Consider the following 27,716-nt stretch of genomic DNA (forward strand, 5'->3'; position numbering starts at 1 on the left):
ATGATTCTGAAACTATAAAGTTGTAATTGTGCAACAGGCCACTGTCCGAGTGCTACTGAGTTGGTAACAGGAGCAAAAAGAAAGGATTGTACATAAGTTATAAGCATTATGAGCAATACCTCAGGATTTAAATATACAGGAAATGTATTACTATCCAGGGCAACAAGTGAAGGGCTAGTTCAGATGAAGACCCTGTCTGCAGCGCTACGTTTAACACAGTAGGCAAAGTCATGCTTATCCCTCATGTGTGGCCCAGTGGGCAATCCAGAGGCCAGCTGTCTCTACAACTACTCGCATATGACAGCACCATTTATTTCAGTTTCCATCCAGCTTTTCAGGATGACTGTTTTGGTGGGCAAAAGCGTAAAGTATGTATAGAACTATTTCATTTTGCTGTGCTGTGAATAAATCTAAAGAACTATGTTACATTTTACTTATTACGACACCTAAAAATTAAAGGGAATCTGAAGTGAAAATAAACTTATGACATAATGATTTGTATGTGTAGAACAGCTAAGAAATAGAACATTAGTAGCACAGATATGAGTCTTATATTGTTTCCAGTTCTGTAGAGGTAAGAAACTTCACTTGTTATCTATGTAAAAGAGCTTCTGTGAGCTCTGCGACTAATTTAGTCAGAGAGCACTATGCTACTAATGTCCTATTTTTTTTCGCTTCAGTGTTGCTTTAAAGGTTAATGCACAAAGGACTCTTTAGTTGCTCCAGCAATTCCATTACTTATAATGCTTTAACTCTTACAGAACTAGATCTACAGCAATCACTGAACCTACAGAGCCTCACTGTCAAAGAAGGTCAGCTGATGGTCTACAAAACTAAGTGCAAAGGATACCTGCTTAGTTCCTCTTTCAAAAAGCTTTTCCTGTCACTAACTGTTGATGCCATAAGTTTTGCCAAGACTCAGTGCTCCAAGGTATAATTATTGGAAACTGTAGCGTTTGCTTTCATTTGCATTTGCTGTGTTCTACATTGTGAATCCTACCTTCATGCTGTAAGAGTTTCCACTGACTGATGAAGAATATGTTTGGCAGTTATTGTGTATATTTATAACAGAAAATTAACGTGTGCTGCTACCAACAAATACCAGGGCACCATTAGATTCAGCAATTTTACTCCTGCAGCTCCCCCTGATTACATTTGTAAGCTTGTGTGCCAGATATGTAGACTACAGCCACAGAAATGTATCCGTACTATAAATATAACCCATAGTTTTTATTGCCTCGGTTACATTTGTGTGACAGTTTATAGCTGTGTGAGCAGTACGTTTCTCAGTTGTAAATAGTTGGCAATTAACCTATATATCTTTGTTATGAAAGTGTCCAGGGCTTGTGACACACTTGGTTTCAGCAGTAAGTTTTCACCTCAGGGACTCTGTAGAATATCAGTCAGGGAGAAATGAGGCCAACAGTCCTGTGAAATTGCTGCTGTGGCCTTCAGTATTACGCTGTACATTGACCTTAGCAGCAGTATTTGATTTGTTATAGCATGTATAATCAGATAGCGCTACTTAATGACCTGAAGAACAAATAATCTTAAAAACACTTGTCGTTGTTTTGATTATAGTAATAAAATTGAAAATTTATTAAAACTAAAAATATTATATAAGTATGACAAGTCAATAGAGATCCTAATCCATATAATTATAGACTTCAATCACTCTCCCAATGAGGCTATAGCAAAATAATAAAGTGCTTTTAGTGCTTCTTAGTGATTCAGCCTGCAATCCAATCTGCTGCTAAAATCAAATAGGAGATCTCAGGTGATAATGATGCAATTGCCCACTCATTGATAAATTTTCATTTGGGCAGCTTGAAAAGTTCCCCTTGAAAAGATCCTGAATAGATCACAGCAGATGCAATGGGGTCCTCTTCACTAAGCTTAGCATAATGATGATTCCTTAACACACTACGACACTCTTGTTTGTATAAAGCGTACTCACGCTCTCCACATAGCCGCTCTTCCGAAACTGCTGACGTTTCGGAAGGAACGCCTCCCTTTCTCAAAGCGGGCAACCTTGCCCGCTTTGAGAAAGGGAGGCGTTCCTTCCGAAACGTCAGCATCAGGCACAACGTGTGACGTCACACAGTCCGGAAGAGGGCGGCTGCTTTGAACCATCACGCAGCGGTGCAGGCTGATTCATCTCCGCACAGCGCTTCCGCAATCTTTCCTGGAGCCGGGTACTCTGCCCGACCTTGCCACGGACATCTAGTAGCAGGTCAGTCTCTCTCTTTGTGCCGCCGGCCGGGGCCATTGAGGTTGAGCGGCTCCAGTAGAAGTTCCTGGTACACCGCATGGACTCTGCCTTGGCTATGTGGAGAGCGTGAGTACGCTTTATACAAACAAGAGTGTCGTAGTGTGTTAAGGAATCATCATTATGCTAAGCTTAGTGAAGAGGACCCCATTGCATCTGCTGTGATCTATTCAGGATCTTTTCAAGGGGAACTTTTCAAGCTGCCCAAATGAAAATTTATCAATGAGTGGGCAATTGCATCATTATCACCTGAGATCTCCTATTTGATTTTAGCAGCAGATTGGATTGCAGGCTGAATCACTAAGAAGCACTAAAAGCACTTTATTATTTTGCTATAGCCTCATTGGGAGAGTGATTGAAGTCTATAATTATATGGATTAGGATCTCTATTGACTTGTCATACTTATATAATATTTTTAGTTTTAATAAATTTTCAATTTTATTACTATAATCAAAACAACGACAAGTGTTTTTAAGATTATTTGTTCTTCAGGTCATTAAGTAGCGCTATCTGATTATACATGCTATAAGGAATTTTTTGGGTATTGGGATCACCTTGATCAGTATTAGCAGCTTCAGGAGGGGCGCGACATCTCTAATCATTGATTTTAGTATTTGATTTGTGTCCTCATTCTTACAGCGAGTACTAGCTGAAACTAGAATTTGTTGTATTTTTCCTTTTTAACGCTTTAAAAAACACTGTCGAAATGGATGAGCAGAAAACGAGGTGATAAGTGCAGCATTATTCCTTCTTGAACCAGTAGAAAAGAGTTTACTTTTCTCATGGATTTTTATACAGATGACATTACTTTTTGACAAAAGCAGATAGGATAACTATGTGGGCAATAATGAGTAGGGGAATATGTTTTTACTGCATAGCATGCAAGACTGTAACTCGTTTTAAGACCATCAAGCAGTAATAGATCTAGTGAATCGGTGGCGTAGCTAGCGATTATAGCAAAACCTTTATGGAGCCCTCAGATGTAGGCACTCTTTAGCTATGGCACCTGGCCCTACCCTATGGATGTGATTTAATTGGCAATTTACATGCGATCTACTCTACATATCATCCATGAACGCTGATAGAGGGTGGAGGAACACAAGAAAATTTATAGTGAATACATCAAGTACCACCTGGGCCCCCTCTGCAGCCCTCTGTAGGGCCCCATAGCAGCTGCTATTGCTACACGCCTGAAATGAATAATTGTTATTTCTCTGATATTGATTGTTTACCTGTTTGCTAAATTGCAGCACTAGATGTTAAATTAGTTCTCAGCAGAGATGTAATCTGATATTGTTTACGCCACCTCTGTAGTGTCAGTCTTGGCGCTCGCCCCACCTTTTTTTTTATGGCCATTATTTTCTAATTTGTTTTGGAGATAAAGTGAAGGTAGCTAGTTCCTTAAAAAAGGAGATGAAACACATGTTAATGACACCAAATAGAGTAAGTTTTCTTTAGCAACCCCAAATCTCTCAGCAAAGACTTACCTGAAGTCAACCATTGGCTACATATATTGCACTGCATCAGGGCAGTTTCTAGGCTAAAATGCACCCACGGCGAGGGTGTTAAAATTGCCCCCCCCCCCCCCGCGGAGCCAGGTATACATGCCCGCAGTATAGGTTAGCCAGGTCTAGTTGCACTCAGTATAAGTTGCCAGCTATAGGTCCCTCCCAGTATAGGTAGCCAGGCATAGTATAGGTAGCCAGGCATAGATTACCCAGTATAGGTTATCCAGGTAGGTGCCTCCAGTATAGGTAGCCGATATTGTTGCCCCCAGTATAGGTTAGATAGGAAGGTGCCCCCGGTATAGGTTAGATAGGTAGGTAGGTGCCCCCAGTACAGGTTAGCTAGGTGGGTGCCTCTAATATAGGGAGTCAGAATAGTTGCCCCAAGCATAGGTTAGATAGGTAGGTGCCCCCAGTATAGGTTAGTTAGGTAGGTGCCTCCAATATAGGTAGCCAGTATAGTTGCCACCAGTATAGGCTAGGTAGGTAGGTGCCCCCAATACAGGTTAGATAGGTAGGGGGCCCTCCAGTATAGGTTAGATTAGGTAGGTGCCCCCCAGTGTGGTTAGATTAGGTAGGTGCCCCCCAGTGTGGTTAGATTAAGTAGGTGCCCCCAGTATGGAAAGGGGAGTCAGCCGCGGGGAGGGCAGCCCGACCTCTCCCTCCCTTCCTCTCCGCGGGCCGCCCTCCGTGCTCCCCTCTCCGAGCGTGACTGCAGGGAAGCGCTGTGTACAGAGCGCAACTCACCTCCCTGATTCCATTCGCCGCCGGTCTCCTCTTCTGTCTTCTCCTCACAGCCGCTGATACACACGCTGCTTCCGGCTAAACAGGAAGCAGTGTGTGTATCAGCGGCTATGAAGAGAAGAGGAGACCGGCGGCGATTAGAACCAGGGAGGTGAGTTGCACTCTGTACACAGCGCTTCCCTGCATTCACACTCGGAGGGGGTAGCACGGAGAGCGGCCCGCGGAGAAGAAGGGAGGGAGAGGTCGGGCTGCCCTCCCCGCGGCTGACTCCCCCCTCCATTACAGCGCCCACACTCCTTCAGCACCCAGGGTGCCCGCACGGGCCGCACAGCCCTAGAAACGGGCCTGCACTGCATGATAAACAATAAACATCATTTTACTTTCTTGCAGAAAAGCTCCTTCATACCACTGTCAAGAATTCGGGCCTTGGAGAAAGTAGAAGAGAAGAGTTTTGGGAATTCCAATGTAATGCAAATAATTTACACGGATGAAAGTGGCGGCCTGGAAGCATTATATTTACAGTGTAAGGTACTGTTAACATCCATTTTAATAGGAGAAGAATATATTTTTCCCAACTATTTTGCACGGAAGAACTCACTTTTATAAACATGGGATAGCTGGTAGAACATAAAGCTTGGGAAACGTACAATAGAAGAAAACCAAACATTTTTTTAATTCAAAATATTTAGTTGCACCACTCTGACACATACAAAGATAAATAAACACTCCTTCAAGCCTATGAGCATTTCAGTGCATGCTTTTCACCCTTCTCTTTTCATAACTAGGGTTATACAGGTGGCAGCAATTACTTCTGAGCTTAATAGGAGGTTTTAGATCATGGGTGTGTTTGTCATCAGTCACCCTCCCTCACAGGGGCCTTGTCTATGTGAAATCTCACACAAGCTGAGATCACCTCCCCTGTGACATCATCAGTAGCAGCCTGTGTTTTGTTTTTTTAATCTCCTCCACCAGTCTGCCGGATTCTGTCCCGGCAATATGAAAGGAAGGGAGGGGTTCCTCCAATAAATGTAAAATATTTTATATTTGTCATCATGCAGCTGAAAAAGGCTGCTATTTATCATTATAAGTTAGAAAATAGATTTTATTTCTGAAATCTTGTATTTTTAATTTGGGTCCACCTTAAGAACTCATTGTAGGCATGAAAAACTGTATAATATATACAACAGAAAAGGTTTTTTAATAGTCATTTGCCACATCAAAAAAGGAAATCCATAGAGAAGGTGTGAAAACTATGTTACTGAAATAAACATGTTTAAATTACAATAGCAAGAAAAAGTATGTGAACCATTTGGAATTATATGGATTTCTGCACAAATTGATCATAAAATGTGATTTGATCTTCATCTAAGTCACAACAATAATTCAAAAATATAATTTAAAATATTACATTATGTGCTCAAATTGCTTCTTATGGTCTTTCTTTGTGGTTTAAGTCCAGGGAAAAATGCACTATAGTTATGGATTGTGTGAAGACCCGTTTCCACTTGTGCGTTGCGATGCCAGTGCGGAAAACGCATGTGCGATTTTGCATGCGGATGCGTTTTTCTATGCGATTTCGCATGCATTTTGTGGCCACGCGTTTTTAACCATGTCAATGCTGGTGTGCTTTTTACATTGTTTTTACACAAAAACGCATGCGAAAACGCATAGAAAAACACATGGGAAAAACGCATGCGGTTTTCCTATTAATTACATTGTATGGGGCGGTGTGCAAATTCTGATGGCTCTGCCGCGCAGATTTTTTCTGCACAGGAAAACTCTAAGAAATCCTGAGTGGAAACAGTCCCATCCACTTGTATTGGTTATGCAAATCTGCATGCAGAAAACGCATGCAGATTCGCTCTAGTGGAAACGGGCCCTGAAAGGGTTTAGAATCTTTTTTTTAGTGTTTTTGCTGTCTGTGTGCATGTTGGTTATACTTGTGCTCATTTCCTGTCCTGACAGTAAATGGGTAAATCTATCCTACTGGATGAGCAAGAGTAAAACCCCACTTCAAGTTATTATTGCGCTCCCACATTTTCTATTTCTGGATGTCACCATAGTTTACAGTGTTTAAAACAGGAAGTAAAATCTAGATAAACCTAAAGAAGGTCCTAGCACTGTACGGTGTGACTGAAGAGAGGAGTGAGGAGGATGTGTTGCTCACCTGGAAGCCGGTAATGTATGCAGCTCCACTGCCGCACTCTACAGGCACCTCCCATGTCAGGTGACACGGAGCTACCAGAGCTGGGACAAGGTCCTCCAGCACCCAAGGCTGAGACACCAAAGTGCGCCCCCCCATCCCTGCCACCCCAGCCATCACACACTGATTGCTATCAGACTAAGAGGTGCCACAGGGTCCACAACCTCCCCAACACCTTAATCTCTAGTTATCTGGCTTGCAGTCACTGCTATATATCCCCTTTTCTTATTTCTTTCTGCTTAATACACAATTAGGAATGACAACTGAATGAATTGTGCGCCCCCTGCTACACTGCGCCCTGAGGCTGGAGCCTCTCCAGCCTATGCCTCGGCCCGGCCCTGGGGGCTACCATTACATCCATGCTATAGATGTCCATGATCCCAGAACTTAGAATATTAGGAAAATTCATCATTGAGCTAATCCTCATTTCTGTCTTCCCCCAGTTGATCTTCATTTCTTCCTGTTTCCTGAGCTGTTCTTTACCCATGAAAATCTAGGGAGCAATACTGACGTAATGTGCAGACTGCAGAGTTATTCTGTTCCTGGTTATTCAGCTACTGTATGTTGGTATAAATGGTTCTGTCACTAAACTAAAACAAAAAAAAAATGTTGCTCAGCTTTATACATAAACTGCTTGACTCAATTATAAATGATATGCTGTGTTTCTTGAGGAAATAAAAAATGTGAGCATTTTGTGTTGACATAGTAATCTAAATAAATATGCCTTTCTTTTGTAGTGTGTTAATGAACTCAATCAGTGGCTGTCAGCACTGAGAAAAGTCTGTGTCAACAACTCTGACATGCTGTGTGCTTATCATCCTGGTGTGTTCAAAGGAGAGAAATGGAGCTGCTGCCACCAAAAGGAGAAAGGAGGTATTACACAGCTTTCATGTTATTTCACAGAAATTCTCTATCTGCTTAATTATTTCAACACATTGAAGGTTTTGCATCATGGCTGTTCTCTCCATCCTTTGCAAATTCATCCGTGATGCTTAAGAAGTTCACACTGACGTCTTGTGCTCCATAATAGCTGTAAAATAACCTTATAATAACTTGCTTGAGCCAGAGGCGTAGCTAGGGTTTTCAGCGCCCGGGGACAAAGACTATTAATGCGCCCCCCAAAGTCAAGGTTGCTACGCGCGCCGCGCCAAAAAGGGGCGTGGTCACATAATACACGTGGGCGTGGTTATGGGTGGAGCCAAATGTATATGGAGGTTAGCAGGCTCACGCTCACCCACCCTCCCTCAGTATGTACCTTCCAGCATGTTCCAAGACAAATTCAGCAATCATGAGCCCCCCCCCCATCAAGACAAATTCAGCAATCATGAGACCCCCAACATAACCAACTCAGCAATCATGAGGCCCCCAACAAGACAAATTTAGCAATCATGAGGCCCCCAACAAGACAAATTCAGCAATCATGAGGCCCCCAACAAGACAAATTCAGCGATCTTGAGGCCCCCAACAAATCATGAGGCCCCCAACAAGACAAATTCAGTAACCATGAGGCCCCCAACAAGACAAATTCAGCAGTCATGAGTCACATAAATAGACAGCATTTCACATAAATAGGTAGAATGCCCCCTTAATATGGTAGACACCTCTCACCTGGCAGCAGTTCTCCAAAATACACTCAATCTGACGTGGTTCCCCAAAAATAGGTAGCCCCAGGTCTATAGTTGTCCCCAGAATAGGTGGCCAGCAGTATAGATGTCCCCAGAATAGGTGGCCAGCGGTATAGATGTCCCCAGAATAGGTGGCCAGCGATATAGATGTCCCCAGAACAGGTAGCCAGGGGTAGAGATGTCCACAGAACAGGTAGCCAGGGGTATATGTGCCCAGTATATGTAGGCAGGGATATGTGTGCCCAGTATATGTAGCCAGAGGTATATGTGCCCCGTATATGTAGCCAGGGGTATATATGCCCAGTATATGTAGCCAGGAGAATAATATGTGCCCAGTATATATAGTCAGGCGTATATGTGCCCAGTATATGTAGCCAGGGGTATATATGCCCAGTCCATGTAGCCAGGGGGTATATATGCCCAGTAGATGTAGCCAGGGGGTATATATGCCCAGTAGATGTAGCCAGGGGTATATATGCCCAGTAGATGTAGCCAGGGGTATATATGCCCAGTAGATGTAGCCAGGGGTATATATGCCCAGTAGATGTAGCCAGGGGGTATATATGCCCAGTAGATGTAGCCAGGGGTATATATGCCCAGTAGATGTAGCCAGGGGTATATATGCCCAGTAGATGTAGCCAGGGGTATATATGCCCAGTAGATGTAGCCAGGGGTATATATGCCCAGTAGATGTAGCCAGGGGTATATATGCCCAGTAGATGTAGCCAGGGGTATATATGCCCAGTAGATGTAGCCAGGGTATATATGCCCAGTAGATGTAGCCAGGGGGTATATATGCCCAGTAGATGTAGCCAGGGGTATATATGCCCAGTAGATGTAGCCAGGGGGTATATATGCCCAGTAGATGTAGCCAGGGGGTATATATGCCCAGTAGATGTAGCCAGGGGTATATATGCCCAGTAGATGTAGCCAGGGGGTATATATGCCCAGTAGATGTAGCCAGGGGGTATATATGCCCAGTAGATGTAGCCAGGGGTATATATGCCCAGTAGATGTAGCCAGGGGTATATGTGCCCAGTAGATGTAGCCAGGGGTATATGTGCCCAGTAGATGTAGCCAGGGGTATATGTGCCCAGTAGATGTAGCCAGGGGTATATGTGCCCAGTAGATGTAGCCAGGGGTATATGTGCCCAGTAGATGTAGCCAGGGGTATATATGCCCAGTAGATGTAGCCAGGGGTATATATGCCCAGTAGATGTAGCCAGGGGTATATATGCCCAGAGTAGGTAGCCAGGTGTCCCCCTCCCTGCCTCCCCAGCAGGAGGGGAGCAGCGCAGAGAAGAGGGAGAGCTGCTCTCTCTCCCTCGCTGTCCCCTCCATTAATGTCCGGGTGCTGGCAGCGGCGGGCGGAACTTACCTCTGTCTCGTCGCAGCGCGGATGGATCTGCCGCTACTCTGGTCTAGTCCAGACCAGAGCAGCGGCTGCGGGATCCGAACTTCCGGCCGGCGCTGGAGCGAGACGGAGGTGAGTCCCGCCCGCTGCGCCAGCACCCGGACAATAACGGAGGGGACAGCGATGGAGGGAGGGAGAGCCCTAAGGTGAGAGAAGGGGGGGAGATGGCCCCCTTCTCCACCGTCCGCATAGCTCTCCCTCTTCTCTTCTCTGCGCTGCTCCCCTCCGCAGAGGAAAAAAAAAAATCAGCTCAGCTGGGCGCCCTTAGGGACCCGGCGCCCGGGGGCACTTGACCTACCCCGACCCCCCCTAGCTCCGCGCCTGGCTTGAGCACATACACATTATCCTGATTGCCAGTGACTGGACAATTCCGAGCAATATATTAGGTCCTTTCTTTCAGAGTATGGGTTGCACCAACAAAGGGGTATAACTAGATGTATTGTGGCATCTTAACATGGTCATTTGACAGTCCTGGCTGTCTAATTAATATTTCAGATGCAGATCCTCAAGTCAGACTATGGCATTTGTAAAACAATAGCACACAGTATAGTGCAGTATACTGACTGCTTTTGTAGCAGCTGTATAGATAATTCATACTGTATATATTTATTTGTATCTTTTTATTTCTGATGCAGTTGTAGCCTGCATAAATCAGTATATAGTCAGACACCAGTGGGGGACCATATAGCAGTTGCCTGTTTTGCATTGGCAATAGGTGTGTCCTTGCTTCAAAATTTAAGTTAAAACATCAATTCAAAGGCTTTGCTAATATCCCAAAAGAACTGGGATGCCTTTGGGCACCACATCATGGAAAAATACACATCACATAAAAAAATGATCATTGTCACAACAGATTGCGTGGTGAAATTATTGGGGAAATATAGACATTTATGAGCTCAGATTACACGCAGTGTTTTAATGTGTAATGTTTACTCTGCCCATACTTACCTTATACTTCCTTTCATTATTTTTATGTTAATTTATAGTGCTTCTCCATTATCGATACTTCCATTATAGTTCAACCTGCTACAGACATTGGCAAATGCAGTGTGTTTGTATGGATATAGTTACTCATCCCTTATTTTGTTGTATTGCCTTCACTATCCTCCTGAGTCCTATACAGACCTTTTTTCACATCTGACCTGTTCCTGGTCGCTGGGTGTTATATGACTATGGTATGGAGGTGGGGGATTAATCAGATGTAGAGTGTGGCAGGTGCAGAATTCTCATGGGCAGTGGGAGCATACAAGCAGGATAGAGGACAAGTATCTTTATACTTGCCTAACACACTACCCATGGCTTCTGCAGCAACAGTAGAAAAAGAGGGAAATTCAAGGTACTCATCAGTGTGCCATTGATCAGCCCTGAAGGATGCCTTTACACTGTGTGCATGCAGGTACAATGAGGAAGCTGCTAAAGGGGAGAGGAAACAACAACCCCTTGTGGGGAATACAGTTTGCTTCTTTTATTCAGAACTGCTGGATCAAAGGAAAACTGAGTTGTAATAATATGAGCAGCCTGTGCCCCATATCCCCCGCCCATCCACAGTGCATTCTGTGCTTTCCAATTATTTGTATACATTGGGGGGCTGGAATTAAACTTAACTTACCTCCACATGCAGCCTATGCCACCCAATTACTTGTGCTCAGAGAACTCCCTACCCCCCACACTCACACCCCCTACATTGTAGGCTTAGCCCTGTAATCATTGGTGTTCATTGGGCCTGATAAAAACAGAATACTCAGTAAGAGCCTCTTCAGTCTCATCTATCTTTTTTTTTCATCTTCACTCCTTGGCCCTTAATTCAATTCACGTATGTTTTCGCCTAAGTTTTCTCTTCCCTCTCTGCCTCCCATGTTTATGCTGATGCACTCCAAGACAGACCCACAAAACAACATGGGTGTTGCACTGTAGACCACATCAATCTAATGGTCGCATCACTATGGGAAGCAGAACTATTTTGCTGACAATTTGGGAAGTGGTAGTATTTGTCCTGCGGAAGTGTCAGAAATGACACAGTACCCTGTTTGACAAACCATGTTTTAAGTATGGCAAGTGAAATTTGGGATACAAAATTCTTCACTGCTGCTTTCTAAAAATAAAGTTCAGTGCGAGGGGCAGTAACTCCCACAAATATACCTAATTTAGTACACTGAGTGGGCAGGGCAAGAACCCAAGTGTATTGAAGCTACTAAAATATGGGATTCCCAAATACAAAAGACAGACATAATAATATTACTTTTCTAAGAAAATGCTGGATGAATTTTAGTAAGAAAAACAATTTATGAAAGCTTACTACACATCTTATGCAAAATTTAATCATACTTGTTGCCCAGGGTTCTGTTAAAGAGAACCCGAGGTGGGTTTTAAGAATCCTATTAGCACACAGAGGCTGGTTCTGCATATAATCACCAGCCTCTGTTACTATACTGTTCCCCCCCAGGCCCCCCCTGCGCTCTGCTGCCCCCCCCCCCAAAAAAAACCGCCATGCTAGCAACGCGCAGTGTGTCGATAGCAGGCTGTTTACATGCAGACTGTCACTCTCCGCCACTCCCTGCCTGCATCCCTTCCCTCCCCGCATTGGAGGGAATGGACGCAGGCAGGGAGCGGCGCTAAAGAGGAGGCGGAGGAGCGGCAGAGAGTGACAGTCTGCATGTAAACAGCCTGCTATCGACATACTGCGCATCTCTAGCACGGCGGTTTCTTTTGGGGAGGGGACAGCAGATCGCAGGGGGGGGGGGCTGGGGGGGACAGCAGATCGCAGGGGGGGGGGGGGGCTGGGGGGGACAGCAGATCGCAGGGGGGGGGGGCTGGGGGGGACAGCAGATCACAGGGGGGGCCAGGGGGGGGGGGAACAGTATAGTAACAGAGGCTGGTGATTATATGCAGAACCTGCAAGTGTGCTAAAAGGATTCTTAAAACCCACCTCGGGTTCTCTTTAAAAGGATTTGTTTCAGTGAAATTCGCTGAGTTTACCATACAAGTATTTGTAAACTTCTGAACACAGACTGGTGAACTCAATAAGGACCAGCAGCAAGTCTATACAATAAAGTGAACTGTGTGTAATTGTCTTGTGCTCTTTCTATGATATAGTTGCAGGCTGCGACAAAACTAGACACGAAGTCACACTACAAGACTGGAATGATCTGCTGAATCCTGACTTGGAGGCCCAGCTCATCTATAGGCATCTGATTGGAGTGAGAGAACAGATGAAGTAAGAGTTCTGATGAAGCTACTTTACAGAGGAACTGTACTGAAAATAACAATAAAATTGCCTATTTTTACAATATTACTTTAAAAATTATCATCAGTGTTTACAAAAGGTTTCCTACACGGTGGTTCCTAATGTACGTACAAAGCCATTCCTGATGTATAGCATCCAGAATCCAGTGTGTTCCAGTACTAATCAATTGTTTGTTCCTTTTGTGTATAATTCTTTTAACCTGGTTTGCAAAGCATGTTATTTCTTCTTTATCATATTCCGTTTTCCTGCTTTGAACGATTGTTATCAGGAATTCACTAATATTCAGTACTTATAAACTGTAATGCTTACTCATGCATGCATATTTTCTTGTTGAATGTGTTTTCACAATGTACTTTTTATTTGCAGGGTGAAATATGCAGAGCTGATGACGCACAGTAATAATGGTGAATCTCATCTAAGTTCAGGTAAGTCTTTCAGAGTGATACTCAAGTAGTACCAGTAGCTCATTATATGTAAAAATGGTCTAACATTTCAGAATAAAAAGAAAAATGCTTACCTTTCTTTGTTTTTGAAATTCAATAACTCCCGAGGTGAAATAAAAAAGCAATCTTTATTTTCCTGGCGCTTCTTCCTCAGAGTCCCTCGCCACAGCTCCAGAGCTCCCCGCTGGCCACCCGTGAAGCTTGTCGACCCGTCGTTGCTTCTGCACATGCACACGGCCAGCTGCATAAGCGTGCCCATGTCATCGGGCGCCTACTGCGTCTGCGCAGTTGGTCTATGTTCATGCAAATGTGGTTCTGCTCTGACTGACTGCGCTGTGACCTAATCATACAGCAGCTGTGGCCGCCCTATTTAAGAGCCCTGCAAGTAGTAACCATTGCCAGAACCTTGTTTGTGGTTAGCTCTGAGTTTCTGGACAACCCTGATTCATTGATCCTAATCCTGAACCCTTATCTATATCTGATTACCTGTTGCCAAGCCTGTTATTCTGTCCTTACTGCTGACTGTTTCCTTTACTATCGTGAATGATTGTATTTAATGTATGCTGTATATACAGTGGGATGCGAAAGTTTGGGCAACCTTGTTAACCAGTTAAATATATCATAGGACACACACAGTGATGTTTGAGAAGTGAAATGAAGTTTATTGGATTTACAGAAAGTGTGCAATAATTGTTTAAACAAAATTAGGCAGGTGCATAAATTTGGGCGCCACAAAAAAGAAATGAAATCAATATTTAGTAGATCCTCCTTATGCCGAAATTACAGCCTCTAAACCCTTCCTGTAGGTTGCAATAAGAGTCTGGATTCTGGTTGAAGGTATTTTGGACCTTTTTACAAAACATTTCTACTTCATTCAGGCTTCCGAGCATGGACAGCTCTCTTTAACTCACACCACAGATTTTCAATTATATTCAGGTCTGGGGACTGAGATAGCCATTCCAGAACATTGTACTTGTTCCTCTGCATGAATGTCTTAGTGGATTTTAAGCAGTGTTTAGGGTTGTTGTCTTGTTAAAAGATCAGCCCCGGCGCAGCTTCAGCTTTGTCACTGATTTTTGGACATTGGCCTCCAGAATCTGCTGATACTGAGTGGAATCCATGCGTCCCTCAACTTTGACAAGATTCCCAGTCCCTGCACTGGCCACACAGCCCCACAGCATGATGGAACCAGCACCATATTTTACTGTAGGTAGCAGGTGTTTTTCTTGGAATGCTGTCTTCTTTTTCCTCCATGCATAACACCTCTTGTTATGCCCAAATAACTAAATTTTAGTTTAATCAGTCCACAGCATCTTATTCCAAAATGAAGCCGGCTTGTCCAAATGTGCTTTAGCATACCTCAAGCTGATTTGTTTGTGCTGTGGGCAGAGAAAAGGCTTCCTCTGCATACAGCATCATCTTGTGTAAAGTGCACCGACTTTTTAAACGATGCACAGTGACTCCATCCGCAGCAAGATGATGTTGTAGGTCTTTGGTGCTGGTCTGTGGTCTTCCATATCCTAAATATGTTCCTAACTATGGAAACAGCTGAAATCTCTGCAGCTGCAGTGACAGGTGATATTGTATATCATACAATGCCTGTCCACATGGCAGCAGGTTTTCCCAAGGAACAGTAGCCATATCTGACGATATACCCGTCCTTTCTCAAGTGGTAGTGGTGAGATATCTTTACTACAATTGAGCTTCAAATTACATTGGTCGTTTCTTGAACCATATCGCTTGTTATTCACTATATGGATTTGAATAAATTGACTGAATTACTCTGGTGCTAGTCTTTAAGATCATTTGTATTGATTGAGTTTGGCATTGTCTGACAGACTGGACTGTTGCACAGAGATGTGTTGATAGGAAGGTGTTCCATCTATCCATGTACCATTAGTGGCCCAAGGGGGACATGATCAAAATTGGGCAAGCAGTTATAATGTTTTGCCTGATCGGTGTACGATTGCCTTAAGAATTTTGTTTTAGGATTGCAATTGTCAATCTTGAACCGTGATGATTGCCAAATGAATTGGCGTTGGGAGTTCTGGAGGAGAGGCTTGAAAGGAGTCCTCAGTCCAGTTCAGGAAAGACAAGACTACAGCAGAATGTGATGGTGACATTAGAGATGTATAAGTTATAATTAGAAACCTGAAGTAAATCCTTTCAATGATAGGGAGTCAGTGGATGGAAAAGAAGGGAGAAACATTTTAGAAGTAACCTCTTTACAGGTGGATGAGCTGAGCTGCAGAGTTCAGGAGGGAATGGACTGATGCTACTAGGTTCCCTAGTAACTTGCTCAAGATAGTAGTCTAGTTGGAAAGTGGTGAACGTTAAAGCACTAATAACAAAGTAGAGGAAAAGAAGGCTAAATTTAGACCTCAAATATTCCAAAAGTACAAAACTTTATTGATGGGCAACTCTCAGCAGGAAGCATCTTCAATACACAATCTTAAATGTTTACAATCACATGATGAACAAACATTGTCCCCCCCTCCCCCCGCATACATCTAACCAAACATTCACACTAGGGCTGAATAATTTTAGGTAAAAATGTAATTTCACGATTTCTGTCAGAAATTGCGATTTTGATTAGAGCCACGATTTTCTTCAAATCAAGCTTTAGGTAGCCAAGCATACATGCCATAAGTACAGGAAGTCAGGTGTAGGTGCATCAGTATAGGTAGCCAGGTGTAGGTAACTCAAGTATAGGTAGTCAGGTGTAGGTGCCCTCAGTATAGGAAGTCAGGTGTAGGTCCAGGTAGTATAGGTAATCAGCTATAGGTGCCCTCAGTATAGGAAGTCAGGTGTAGGTACAGCCAGTAGAGGTAGTCAGCTGGAGGTGCCCTGGCGGCAGAGACTGACTCACCAGCTCCACTCATTCAAGTGCTGACGTCACTCTTCTCTCTCCCTGCCTCCGCTCTGTCTGTAGTTAGAGCAGGGCTACTGGAAAATGTCCACCAATGTCCGCATTTGTGGACATCATCAGCCATTTTCTTGTAGCCCTGCTCTAACTGCAATCAGAGAGGTGGGAGAGCTGGGGGGGACAAAGTGCGGCGGCGAGACATACCCGATGCTGCAGCGAGTCATGGCGCACAAGCTAGGGATATCCTTTACTGGCAAACGTTGAATGACAGGCCTGCGGAGTCTGCCACCCACCCAGCTGATGACATAGGAGGGGCCTAGGCAGCAGGAAGGAGAGCGTGAGCTGCCGGGAGTGAGACCCGCTGAGCTGCCACTACTAGTGCACAGAGCGGCGAGCTGCGCACAGCTAGAGAAGGACTGCTACTGCTGCACAGCGGGAGGGCGCCGCAATATCGCCAAAAAATGTTGCAGTGACGATCACAGAATCGTCGTTTCCATGATCGTGATTTTTATCAGAAAACGATTTATCGTTCAGGCCTTATTTACACACACCACATCGAGTCTCATGCAGTTGTGAGTAATGAGCATAATTTTTATTACTGCAGCACACCAATTTAAACCATGAAAATTGAAACTGAATAATAGATCATAAGTCTTCTTGCATGTGTGTCAAAGAACCATGCCGGCAAGATTCCTATATAATGAATGCAGGCAATTGCAAATATTATGCATGAGCTCAATGCAGATGGATTTACAACAAAACCAGCCAGTTGTCTCCTTAGAAGTTCCAAACAGGATGGCGTTAGCCCCGCACTAAAGGGATTGCCACAAACAAAAGCATGAAAAAGCCATGCAAACAGTTCCAGTAAACGTAATATTATGGCAGAATTAAGATAGCAGGCTGAATTACATGCTGCAGGATAATTCATCATAGGGTTTAGCAGAGATGATTACAGGCAGGCTGCAAGTGCCGGATAGAGCGCAAACACCCTGTTGTTCTCCCGCTCACCGCAACTGTTTCCAGCCATTACAGAACTTTAAAGCACACCTGACCAGAACATAAAATAATTGCCCCAGCCATGCAGATTCTTATCACCACCTTCTTTCCTCCCTCTGTTGTAACGTTCAGCCATGGCTCTGCACTGAAAATTGGCACCTCGATTTTTAAAATGGTTCCAACCCCAGGAGGACAACTTCTATGCCCAATGCAGATGCCCAGGGATCAGGGAAAACATGGAAGTAAGCTTAGTGGACCAGCAAAGGCTCAGTCAAGGGTGAATGGAATGGTCAAAAGGCATGAATGAGGCGGGGAAGGGATGGACTAATGCCGCAAGCCAGCCTCTTCCTCAATGTAACATTTTTGAGCCGAAGATAAAGGATACCCAGGGGGGCACCAAGGACAATGGATAGCACACAGATTTATGTAGCTGCAATCTTAAAGGGGAACTGAAGAGAGAGGTATATGGAGGCTGTCCTGTTTATTTCCTTTTAATCAATACCAGTTGCCTGGCAGCCCTGCTAATCTATTTCTCTGCAGTAGTATCTGATTAAAACCAGAAACAAGCATGCAGCTAGTCTTGTCAGATCAGACTTATAAGTCTGAACCACTGAAACACCTGATCTGCTGCATGCTTGTTCAGGGGCTATGGCTAATAGTATTAGAGGCAGAGGATCAGCAGGGCTGCCAGGCAACTGGTATTGTCTAAAAGGAAATAAACATGACAGCCTCCATATACCTCTCTCTTCAGTTCCCCTTTAACACAGCACTCTGTGCTTAGTTAACATACTTGTGTGTGGGCCAGGGATCCTTTCACTAGTTTGGGACTGCCGCATGTTAAAACTACGCCACACTTGTAACTGCCTAAGCCTGATGCAGCATAGTTTTAATGCTGGCGGCTCCCATGCATGGCAATTAATTGCGTGTCCCTGCCAGCACATCGGTCATGAGCTGTTTTCATTGGCTCCTTCTGATCACTGTGAGCCAATCACAGGGGTCAGGAAGTACAAAAATGAAAAAAAGGCTCTGGTCCTTAAAAGGGCCTGAGCCTCTCGTCCCCAAGTAGTTAAGAAGTCAGTTTTTAGGAATTAGGCAAACTGATGGAGCGCACCCTAGTGGCTGCAGCTCTGGCACTTTGAGTCCGCCAGGAGAAAAGCGCAATATAAATAAATGTTCTGTGCCTGTGTGTCTTGATAATTATGATGCTAACTTCTGTGCTTATTTTCAGATCCTGCAGAGAAAGACAGCACACAAAAAGACAGCACTACACAACTTTTCCAGATACTTCTGGACCTTGAATCAGCACATGATTCTTTCTTATCGGACTCTCCAAGCATCGATGACCAGGAGAAGAAATACCTGCTGGAGTTGTAAAAGACATCTTGGCCCTGATTCATAAAACAGTGGTAAGATTAACAATGCTACCAGTAGTAACAGCAGAGGAGCACTGCCTGTTAACCTATTAGCGCTATGCGCATTACTGGTAGAACGTGTACATTGCTATGTTAATGCACTGCTTAACACGTTACCATAGCAATACACGTGGAACTAATAGGTAAATGGGCATTGCTCCCCTGTCATTGGCAAAGGTTAAATTGCTGTTCACTGCCTGGGCATGACAATCTTACCGCTGTCTGGTGAATCAGAACTGTTATAACTTAATAAAGTTGTACTGGAGGAGGGCTGGCAAAGATGAAAGTGGCTTTTCTTTAGGTTGATAGCCTACTATGTGATAGTATTGGGGGGGCTATGGAAGGAGGGAATCCATCTTTTGGCACTAGTCTGTCATAATTTGCAAGCTCCTGGTATGTGAGCACATATTGTGCCAATATTTATCTCTATATCAACATCAGTTTCTAGCCTGGTTAGCTTAGTCAGCAGACTTTTCTTTCACGTGTAATAAACATTTGTTGCAATTTTTTTAGGTTATTGGACATCTGTTAGCTGTGGGTAGCTTGCCAGTTGTATGGGTGGTACTATTAGCGGATGTTGGAGTTGCCTAGGTGGTTCTTTGTTTAGTAGTTTCTGGCATAGCGTGTAAAAAAAAAAAAAAAAAAAAGACAGGTCTATTATCTTGGCACAAACATGTTGGCATAGTTATGGGTGTTCCTCCACCCCCGACAGGTCAGTGTACAAATAAATAAGATGCTAACACCCACCTCCCAGACACGTGAGCACTGCCGTAAATGGCACGTGCACGTACTTACGCATGCAAAAAGCCGCCGACTTGGCAGGGTCGGTGACCACTACGGAGGAGACCGCAAAAGAGTGGCTGCCAGCAGAGCTGCGACGAGGGACACAGAGACCCTGGCTGGAGGAAGCCCCAGGTAAGTAGATTTATTTTTACTCTTGTATCCTTTAAGCAGATGATCTACCTACACAAGATTAAGATTCGACACCTGTGGGATTTGATTTTGCTCTAGTTCCACTATTCCTTCTGGCTATCAAGGGATCTATTGATTGGGAAGAAGATAAGGGCTCCAGAGTTGGGCCAAACATTACCCACATCTGGATATACAGCCTTTTCCTTTAAAGTGGACCTGAACTCTTGCACAAAACAAGGAAAACATAACAAATGCACCCTGTATGTATTTAAAAAGTTTAGCCTGTGTAATACCCCCTCATTTGTGTCTAATCACAAGTTGTAATTTGATCTTCACACTGCCCAGTGCACACCAAAACCGCTAGCAGATCGTCAAAACGCTATCGGTTTTTGGAGCAGATTTCAGAGCGATTCTAGGCATGTTTAGAGACGTTTTCTAAACATGCCTAGCGTTTTTGTGTAGCAGATTAATAATATTGTTACAGTAAAAGCTGTTACTGAACAGCTTCTGTAACAAAAACGCCTGGAAAACTGCTCTGATCTAGCGTTTTCCAGAGCGGTTTGCGTTTTTCCTATACTTTACATTGAGGCAGAAACGCTTCTGCAAACCACAAATGTGCAGCAGGAGGCACGTTTGCGGTTTGCTAAAAACCTCAAACCGCTGGTGTGCACCATCCTATTGAAATACATTAGCCAAGCGTTTTCACAGACAGATGCGGTTGGCGGATCGCTGCTAAAACTGCTCGGTGTGCACTGGGCCTCACATGACTGCCTATGGCAGATAAGCCCATTTGAAAGTACAGGCTGTAAACAATATGTCTGCTTCCATGAATCAGGAAGTAGAAACAGTGCAGATTTATTTTGGGATTTGTATCAGCTGTAACAAAGAAATGTTTTTGTTTAAAGGTTATTATGCTGTTGTGTATCTTTTATAGCAGAGAGGAGGTCTGAGGTCTGGGATGCAATGGTGCTAGGAAAGGAAAATTATGGGTTAGGGGCGTGTACAACCTGGGTTTAAATTGATTGGTCCATTTCCAAACTGCATACATTTGCATAATTTCAGAAGCATTTGCATCTCATTGATCATCCCTAATCAAAGGAAATTGAAAACAATCAGGGATTTGTGAAGTATTATCAGGCATTTTCCACTGCACAGTTAAGATTTCTGTGTGACATTGGAATGAGCACCAGCTAGAGAAATACAACAGGAATATCACACTACTTTAAAGAGAAAACTCCTAGTTTGACTTTGCCAGCCCTCCCAAACCTGGATTTACACAGAGCGTTCTGGTTGTGGGAGTGTAGCTGTGCCCCTGCTTTTAGCAATGTAACTAATTTCAAGGCCTGAGTATTGCTTTGTAGATGCCGTGCTGCATACAGGTTTACAACAAGGTGACATAACCCACTAGAATCACATAACATTATTAATGATCTCACTGATGTAAACTGAGAGGAGATCAGATGTGTTCCATGACTTCTAAAAGAAGAACTGGTTAGATAAGTGACCAAACCAACAATACTAACCAAAGTGCATTGTATGCAGCCTGTGATGCCTGTGAATGTGTGTCAGTCTTCATATCAATACAGTGTCTGTTTCAAGGTACCCCTTGAATACAGGCTGCATACTTTTCACAGAGCCTTAAGGTGGGTACACATCATATAAAAGTCTTTGTAAAATGAAAGATCACAGACCAATTTTACGCCCTTCCTTGTAGTATGAGAGCCATACCTTCACAGTCTATTCTATTGAGCTAAACTCCCCATCAGATAAAAATCTTTGCAAGATGCTGCACACAAAGATGCTGCACACATGCAACAGATCAGTATCTGCAAAAGATCCGTTCCTGCAAAATGCATTTTTAGGCCTGGTGCACACCGAGCAGTTTTTGTAGCATTTTCCGAACTGCTTCCGCCAGTGAAAACGCTTGGCTAATGTATTTCAATGGGATGGTGCACACCATCAGAAAAAAAATCTTTGCAAGATGCTGCACACATGCAAAAGATCAGTATCAAATCTTGCAAAGATTTCTATTTGATGGGGAGTTCAGCTCAATCGAATAGACTGTGTAGGTATAGTTCTCATACTACATGGAAGTGGGTAAAATTGGTCTGTGATCTTTCATTTTCCAAAAACTTTTATCTGATGTGTGTACCCACCTTTACTTCCACCTGACCTGACCTGACCATGCATTTTCTGTTGACTTTGACGGGTCCAGGTCCAAACTGCATGCAATCTACATGAAATTTGCATGGAAGCCAGGATTAATACCATCTTATTGACCATTGCACACACAGAAGTAGGTCGGCACCGCCAGTAGTATAGAATAGCTCTTTAATCAAACATGGCAGCAATGACAGACGCTGTTTCGGGTCTCAAACCCTTTCTCAAATTGCATGTAAGCCAGACTGGCTTACATGCAATTTGAGAAAGGGTTTGAGACCCGAAACAGCGTCTGTTATTGCTGCCATGTTTGATTAAAGAGCTATTCTATACTACTGGCGGTGCCGACCTACTTCTGTGTGTGCATTGGTTGTCCCTGGGGGCACAGGGACTGAGGTATTGGCACGCCTTCTCATCCAGTGGGTGCTCCTCCGCATATTTTGTGTTACATCTTATTGACCATCTCTGTTGGTCAATCTTTATCACCTGACAAGTTCTATTCAAATAACCCTAGCAATGGTTCTGCTATATGCGTTATAAGCTATACTGCTGACGATGCTAACTAAAGTAGTAATAACATTTAACCAAATTATACTCTGCACAGGCCCAGAATAAATTAACATGGAATACGCTCATTTGTAGACTCTGTAAAGGTATTTCAGTAGCAAGGTTTATTTTTTTTTATATGAAATTCTTCAGTATTGGAAAACAAATAATTGTTCACTCAAGGAAGGAGAATGAGTAATTTTCACAAGGATAACCTTCCTAAAGATCAACAATAATGTATGAGCAATGTTTTATGCTTTACTTTGTTTGAATGTAACAGCTCAGTGGTTAAAAAGTGTTTCCTGAAGAGTTGGTGTGCCACTGGTGGTACCCCGCTTACTGCACATGATGTGTGGCTGAGCCCGGGATTTACCTGCAGGACTGTCTGCATGCTGGAATGTCAGCTGCTGGTGGCTTGCACTACTAGAGAGAGTAAGAAGATTTAGCCAGCAGAGCACATGGTCTGTGCTTGAGTGTGCATACACACATCCAATTTTAATAGCACATTAGCAGAATGAAATCGGCACTAGATGCTGCTGGCAGGATATGTTGGGGTTACTGTGGGCAGTTCAATGTGCCTCTGGAAGGGTGTAGTTAAATCTGGTACAGCAGAACAGGGTGCGGGCACCAATGACTTGCAACGATCATAGTCTCTTAGGGCTGAGACACACCAGAAAACCTCCCCAAATGCTAGAGGTTTCAAAAGCTCTTCCCAATGTAATGCTATGGGGTTTTTCACAAAACCTCATTGCTCCAGTGTGCACAGACACATAGGATAACATTAGCAGGAGGTTTCAAAAACTCAAAACTCAGAAAAACTCCTCTGGTGTGCACCAGGCCTAAGGAAGCAAGTGTTGCTTGTGAAACAGCTGTAAGACCTGCCCTGTTCACTTGTGTCTGTCTTGTTGAGGATGAAATAAAGTGTGGATCGTTGCAAGTCATTGGTGCCCGGACCCTGTTCTTCTGCTGTACCACACATCCAATTTTGATTGGCCAATTTTACCACCTCCACATGAGGGCCAAGAGATATTAATATTGTTATTAGATTGTGTAGGTAAGCTCTCACATTACATGTAAGTTGTAAAACTGGCCAATCAAAATTGGATGTGTGTATGCACCCTGGAGGTGCGTACACACATGCGACTATAGTCGTTTGTAACGATCGTTCCCCGATCTTTACCAACGACGATCGTTACAAAAAACGAACCACCGACTATTAAGGCAAACGACGAACGAGCCAAATCGCTACAAAAGAAAGTTCTGTCTCGGCGGATTTTAACCAACGACGATCGTTTGCAAAAGTAGTACATCGTTGGAAACGGTCGTTCGTACTAGGCTTGACATGCGCATTTCACTATTTCTCCATGGAACTTCTCATTTTTATGCGCAGGCGCAATAGTTGCTTTCTGTGATGTAACGTTCGTTCTAACGATCAGATCGTTACACACATTTTAAAACTACCTTTACTTAGGTCGTTCTTTCATCAATTAAAAGTTCGTTCGTCGTTCTTAACGAACGATCGTTGTCGCATGTGTGTACGTAGCACAGGTTAGACATACAATAAATGAAGTATGTGCAATAATCCATACAAATGATATTTCAATTACAAAAAAAAAATCCTATAGTGTATGCCTGTCTTAAGAGCAGTGGGACTGTTTGGTCATATTGTTTCACTGTTGATGGCTGTGTACAAAAGAGCACTTACCTAGAACTAGATAGCTGTGAGTGGGTCACACCAGGGCACAGACAGCCGGGGCAGAAGTGCTGCACAGAGCACCGACTCTACTTGTGCTCCAATTCTCCTTGCACTGGTTCCGACAGATCTGCCTCCGGATTTGGTCACTCAGATTGGCTCGTGTGGATAGTAGAAAAGAGCAGTAATAGTGAGTTGCTACACTGGCCATAAAGAAAGTTTATTTTTTATTGTTTTTTGTAATATATCCTTCATGTAAAGTTGTACATAAAGCATCAAGCACAATTTTGGTTTCAATAAAAATCTTGCTTATTCAAATGGTCTTATTTTTTTTTTCCCTGCTGTGATGAATTCTTTCCTAAAGGGTTAATAAATGTGGTTTGGTCTTTATTTAGGTCATTATATTTAAAAAAAAATCAAATCGCCTTGTCTTTTCCTTACTAAAGTATAGCTCCGGTTTTCTTAGTCACACTTTAAGAGTGAGCTACGCTGTAGCTATGATGTCTGCATTGGATGTGAGAGCTCAAACTAGTGTTGCTTCTTATATATGAAGTCAATTGAAACACATTTAGCTTCTGAGGAATCGATAGTGTGGGTATAAATTCGACTAATAAGAGCCGAGAATTCATATGGGAATACTACACTTAGGCTGTTTTCACAGTGGGACGATACAGGCGCACGTTAGTGCAGCCTGTAACGCAAGCCCAACTCACAGCAATGAAAAAATCAATGGTCTGTTCACAGTGCCCACATTGCGTTACATTGTAACGTTGCACGCTATTTAAAAGTGCAGCATGCTGTGCGTTCATTAGACTGTTTGCACATGCTCAGTATTGTGTTTTTTTTATTTTGAGGAGGGGGGGGGGGGGGGGGGAAGAGTCTGCTATTGTTAGCCGAATGGCTAATTAATATTCACTGCACTGCCCTGTAGTGATAGGAAGTTCGGCTCGATTCATTGAATAGAGCCAGATTTCCCATCACTAGGTTTAGTCCTGCTGCTCTGAATCGATTCTGAACAGTAGAGATAGGAAGTCCGGCTCTTTTCAATGAATCGATTCATTGAAAAGAGTCGGACTTCCCATCACTTCTGCTGTGTTTTCTTCCTGCAGCAGCTGCTGATTGGCTGGCGGGACCACGTGATGCGGAGTGTTCCGATCACGTGGTCCCCGCAGAGTATCAGACAAAAAAGGCGCACCAACAGCCGCACAACGTGACTCACTCTGGCCTCCTCCTCCAACACCACCAGGCGTTGCGTTAGGGGCACATTACGCAACCATAACATCCCCTAAAACGCAACGTCCTGGGGGGAAAGAGGCCTTAATAGAACTATAGTGAAAATGTATTTAATAAAATGGCTTTTTTTTTTTTTTTTTTTTACACAATATGCTTTACTATAAAACCAGTGTCCGTGCTTGCGCACTTGTAGCACGAGCGGCCGTTGGGACAGGAGGACAGGGCCAGGGGGGGGGCAGGGTGCCGACATGCTGCTGGCAGCGGTGGTCACTCACGGACGGGAAGGGAGTTGTGAGGGTGCCCTAGAGCCCATTTTTAAACAGGCTTAGGTCTGCTAGTTCATTTATAAATGGATTTAGTCAGTGTTTGCCCATTGTAAAATCTTTCCTCTCCCTGACATTTATCACTGGTGGTGACATCTTTAGTACTGGCAAGTGATGTCTGTGGAAGGTTTATGTACTGAGAGGTCTATCCACAGAGGGAGATATTGCTTGCTTGCAACCGTTATTTCCCACAATGCAATGAGGTTCACAGACTGAAAACCGCCAGGACCATGGTCATGACATCACCCTGTGGGAGGGGGTATAATATATATAGTTCAAGGTTATTTCCAGTAAGTTGCAGAACTTCATGGCAAGTACCAAGTTTGTCTGAAAAGTTGCACAACTTAAATCGGTTTTTTGTACATCTGAGATATTTATCCACAAATGCAGCACTCCACTCACCCAGTCCCAGAACAGGTATCTCCTGCCCGTTGGATAAAAGGAACAGTGGGGTATTTATGAATTTCGACGATCTCCTTTCTAGCTGCTCAGCTCCAAGTTTGCCATTTTCTTAAACTTTCTGGCAAGCTTTATTCTACCCACCTCCTCACTTTACTGTTACCAGTAGCTTGTCGATGATAATGTTCCTTCTTAGTACAGTTGTCGGCTATAATGCAGGTGGTGAGGAGACAGTGTTTACTGGTATGTGCCCGGACCTCAGAATGGTACAGGGAGCAGAATTCAACAAAAACATGAGAGCTACTCAGCAGTTCCAAGGAAGAACTTGCCTCTCCTCTGCAGGCTGACTACTAAGTGCCTGACTGAAACAAACAACATTTTTTAAACACTGAGAAACAGGCACTTAGTCGTCAGCCTTGCTGAGGAGAGACAGGTCCTTCCTGGCCAGTGTATTGCTCTCATGTGTTTGTGGATGTCCCAGGATAGTGTAGAGCTGTTCTGCACAACTGACAGCGAGCTGAATGGGCTGTGCATCTGATGTGAGAAAAGGGGGGGGGGGGGGCGCAGGGCATACCTTCCAACCTGGAGCAGTCCTGCTGAAATCTGTACGGTCGGGAGAAATGTCTACAGTCCAAATTCTAAATAGGATTTTCCTGAAAGCCCAGACTTATTTTGTATGTAAAATGACAATTTTTAAATGTTTAATCTATTCCCTGCACTCAGAAGTGTTTTTATGTCTTGCTAGTTTTATGGCCTTTAACTAACAGTGAGAGTTACACTACTGTACAACTTAAGAGAAATTAACTTACATCCCCAGATTCTTAACGTTTACAGTGAGAAAAATTCAACTGGGGTATGTGAAGGTGCAGGGCAGTGCTGCACTAAATTTTTATTAATTTTTTCTTCTATGCTGGTTGAAGTCAGACAGATGTCTTTTTTCAGTCAAACGAACTATGTAAATATGTAAGAAAGAAACATCCTAGTTCTATGTAAGAATCGAACTGTACACATGTGTATCTTATGTCACATCAGTTCACGTACAATTTAACCCTCCTGGCAGTCTATTAGAAACTGCAAGGGGGCAGCGCAGCACTTTTTTTTTTTTAAAATTTAAATCCTGTAGCGGGCCTAGGGCTCGCTACATGATAGCCGCTGTACAGCGGTATCCCTCTGCCCGCTTCGATCGCCTCTGGCAATCTTTGATCAGGAAATCCCATTCAAAGAACGGATTTCCTGAAGGGCTTCCTCCCTTAGACGTTGTGACATCTAAGGGAGTCCTGATCCACCCCTCGAGGGGGGGGGTGGACGGCGGCGATAGGAATGCACACGCAGCTAGCAAAGTGCTAGCTGCGTGTTGCCAAAAAAAAAAAAAAAACTGAGCAAAATCGGCCCAGCAAGCCCTGAGAAATCCTCCTGCGTGGCATACCGCCAGGAAGTTTAAAGGGTACCTTAACTCTAAAAAAAAATTGAGTTTTACTTACCTGGGGCATCTACCAGCCCCCTGCAGCCACCCTGTGCCCTCGCAGTCACTCATGGGCTCCTCTGGTCCCCCGCTGCCAGCTAGTTTTGTTTTTGCCAACTGGGAGTCAGCCGGTCGCCATGCATACGTTTTTACACATTCCTGCTGGTGCAGGAGGCTATTGCAGACATCAACAAGTACATTTTTACACGTTACGGGTGTAATGCGTAAAATTTTACACCTGTAACGCGTAAAAATGTACTTGTTGA

General features: G+C 43.8%; 1 protein-coding gene across 4 annotated transcripts in view; it reads left to right on the forward strand.

Moving 5' to 3' along the window:
- The window catches only part of LOC137546350 (ras GTPase-activating protein 4-like), a 200,002-nt gene extending 178,650 nt beyond the window's left edge, over window positions 1–21,352 (forward strand). For 2 of the 4 annotated variants that reach the window (XM_068268685.1, XM_068268684.1), the window contains 6 exons: window positions 762–931; window positions 4,910–5,047; window positions 7,460–7,595; window positions 12,855–12,975; window positions 13,372–13,430; window positions 18,539–21,352. In XM_068268685.1, coding sequence (XP_068124786.1) covers window positions 762–931; window positions 4,910–5,047; window positions 7,460–7,595; window positions 12,855–12,975; window positions 13,372–13,430; window positions 18,539–18,684 — 770 coding nt within the window. In that variant the 3' untranslated portion in view covers window positions 18,685–21,352. Of the gene's footprint in view, window positions 1–761; window positions 932–4,909; window positions 5,048–7,459; window positions 7,596–12,854; window positions 12,976–13,371; window positions 13,431–18,538 lie in introns of those variants that run through there. The other 2 variants (XM_068268686.1, XM_068268688.1) reach the window with 2 other exon arrangements.
- Window positions 21,353–27,716: the final 6,364 nt, after the last annotated feature.

The sequence above is a fragment of the Hyperolius riggenbachi genome, chromosome 2, assembly GCF_040937935.1.
Source record: "Hyperolius riggenbachi isolate aHypRig1 chromosome 2, aHypRig1.pri, whole genome shotgun sequence".
In the NCBI taxonomy this organism is placed as follows: Eukaryota; Metazoa; Chordata; class Amphibia; order Anura; family Hyperoliidae; genus Hyperolius; species Hyperolius riggenbachi.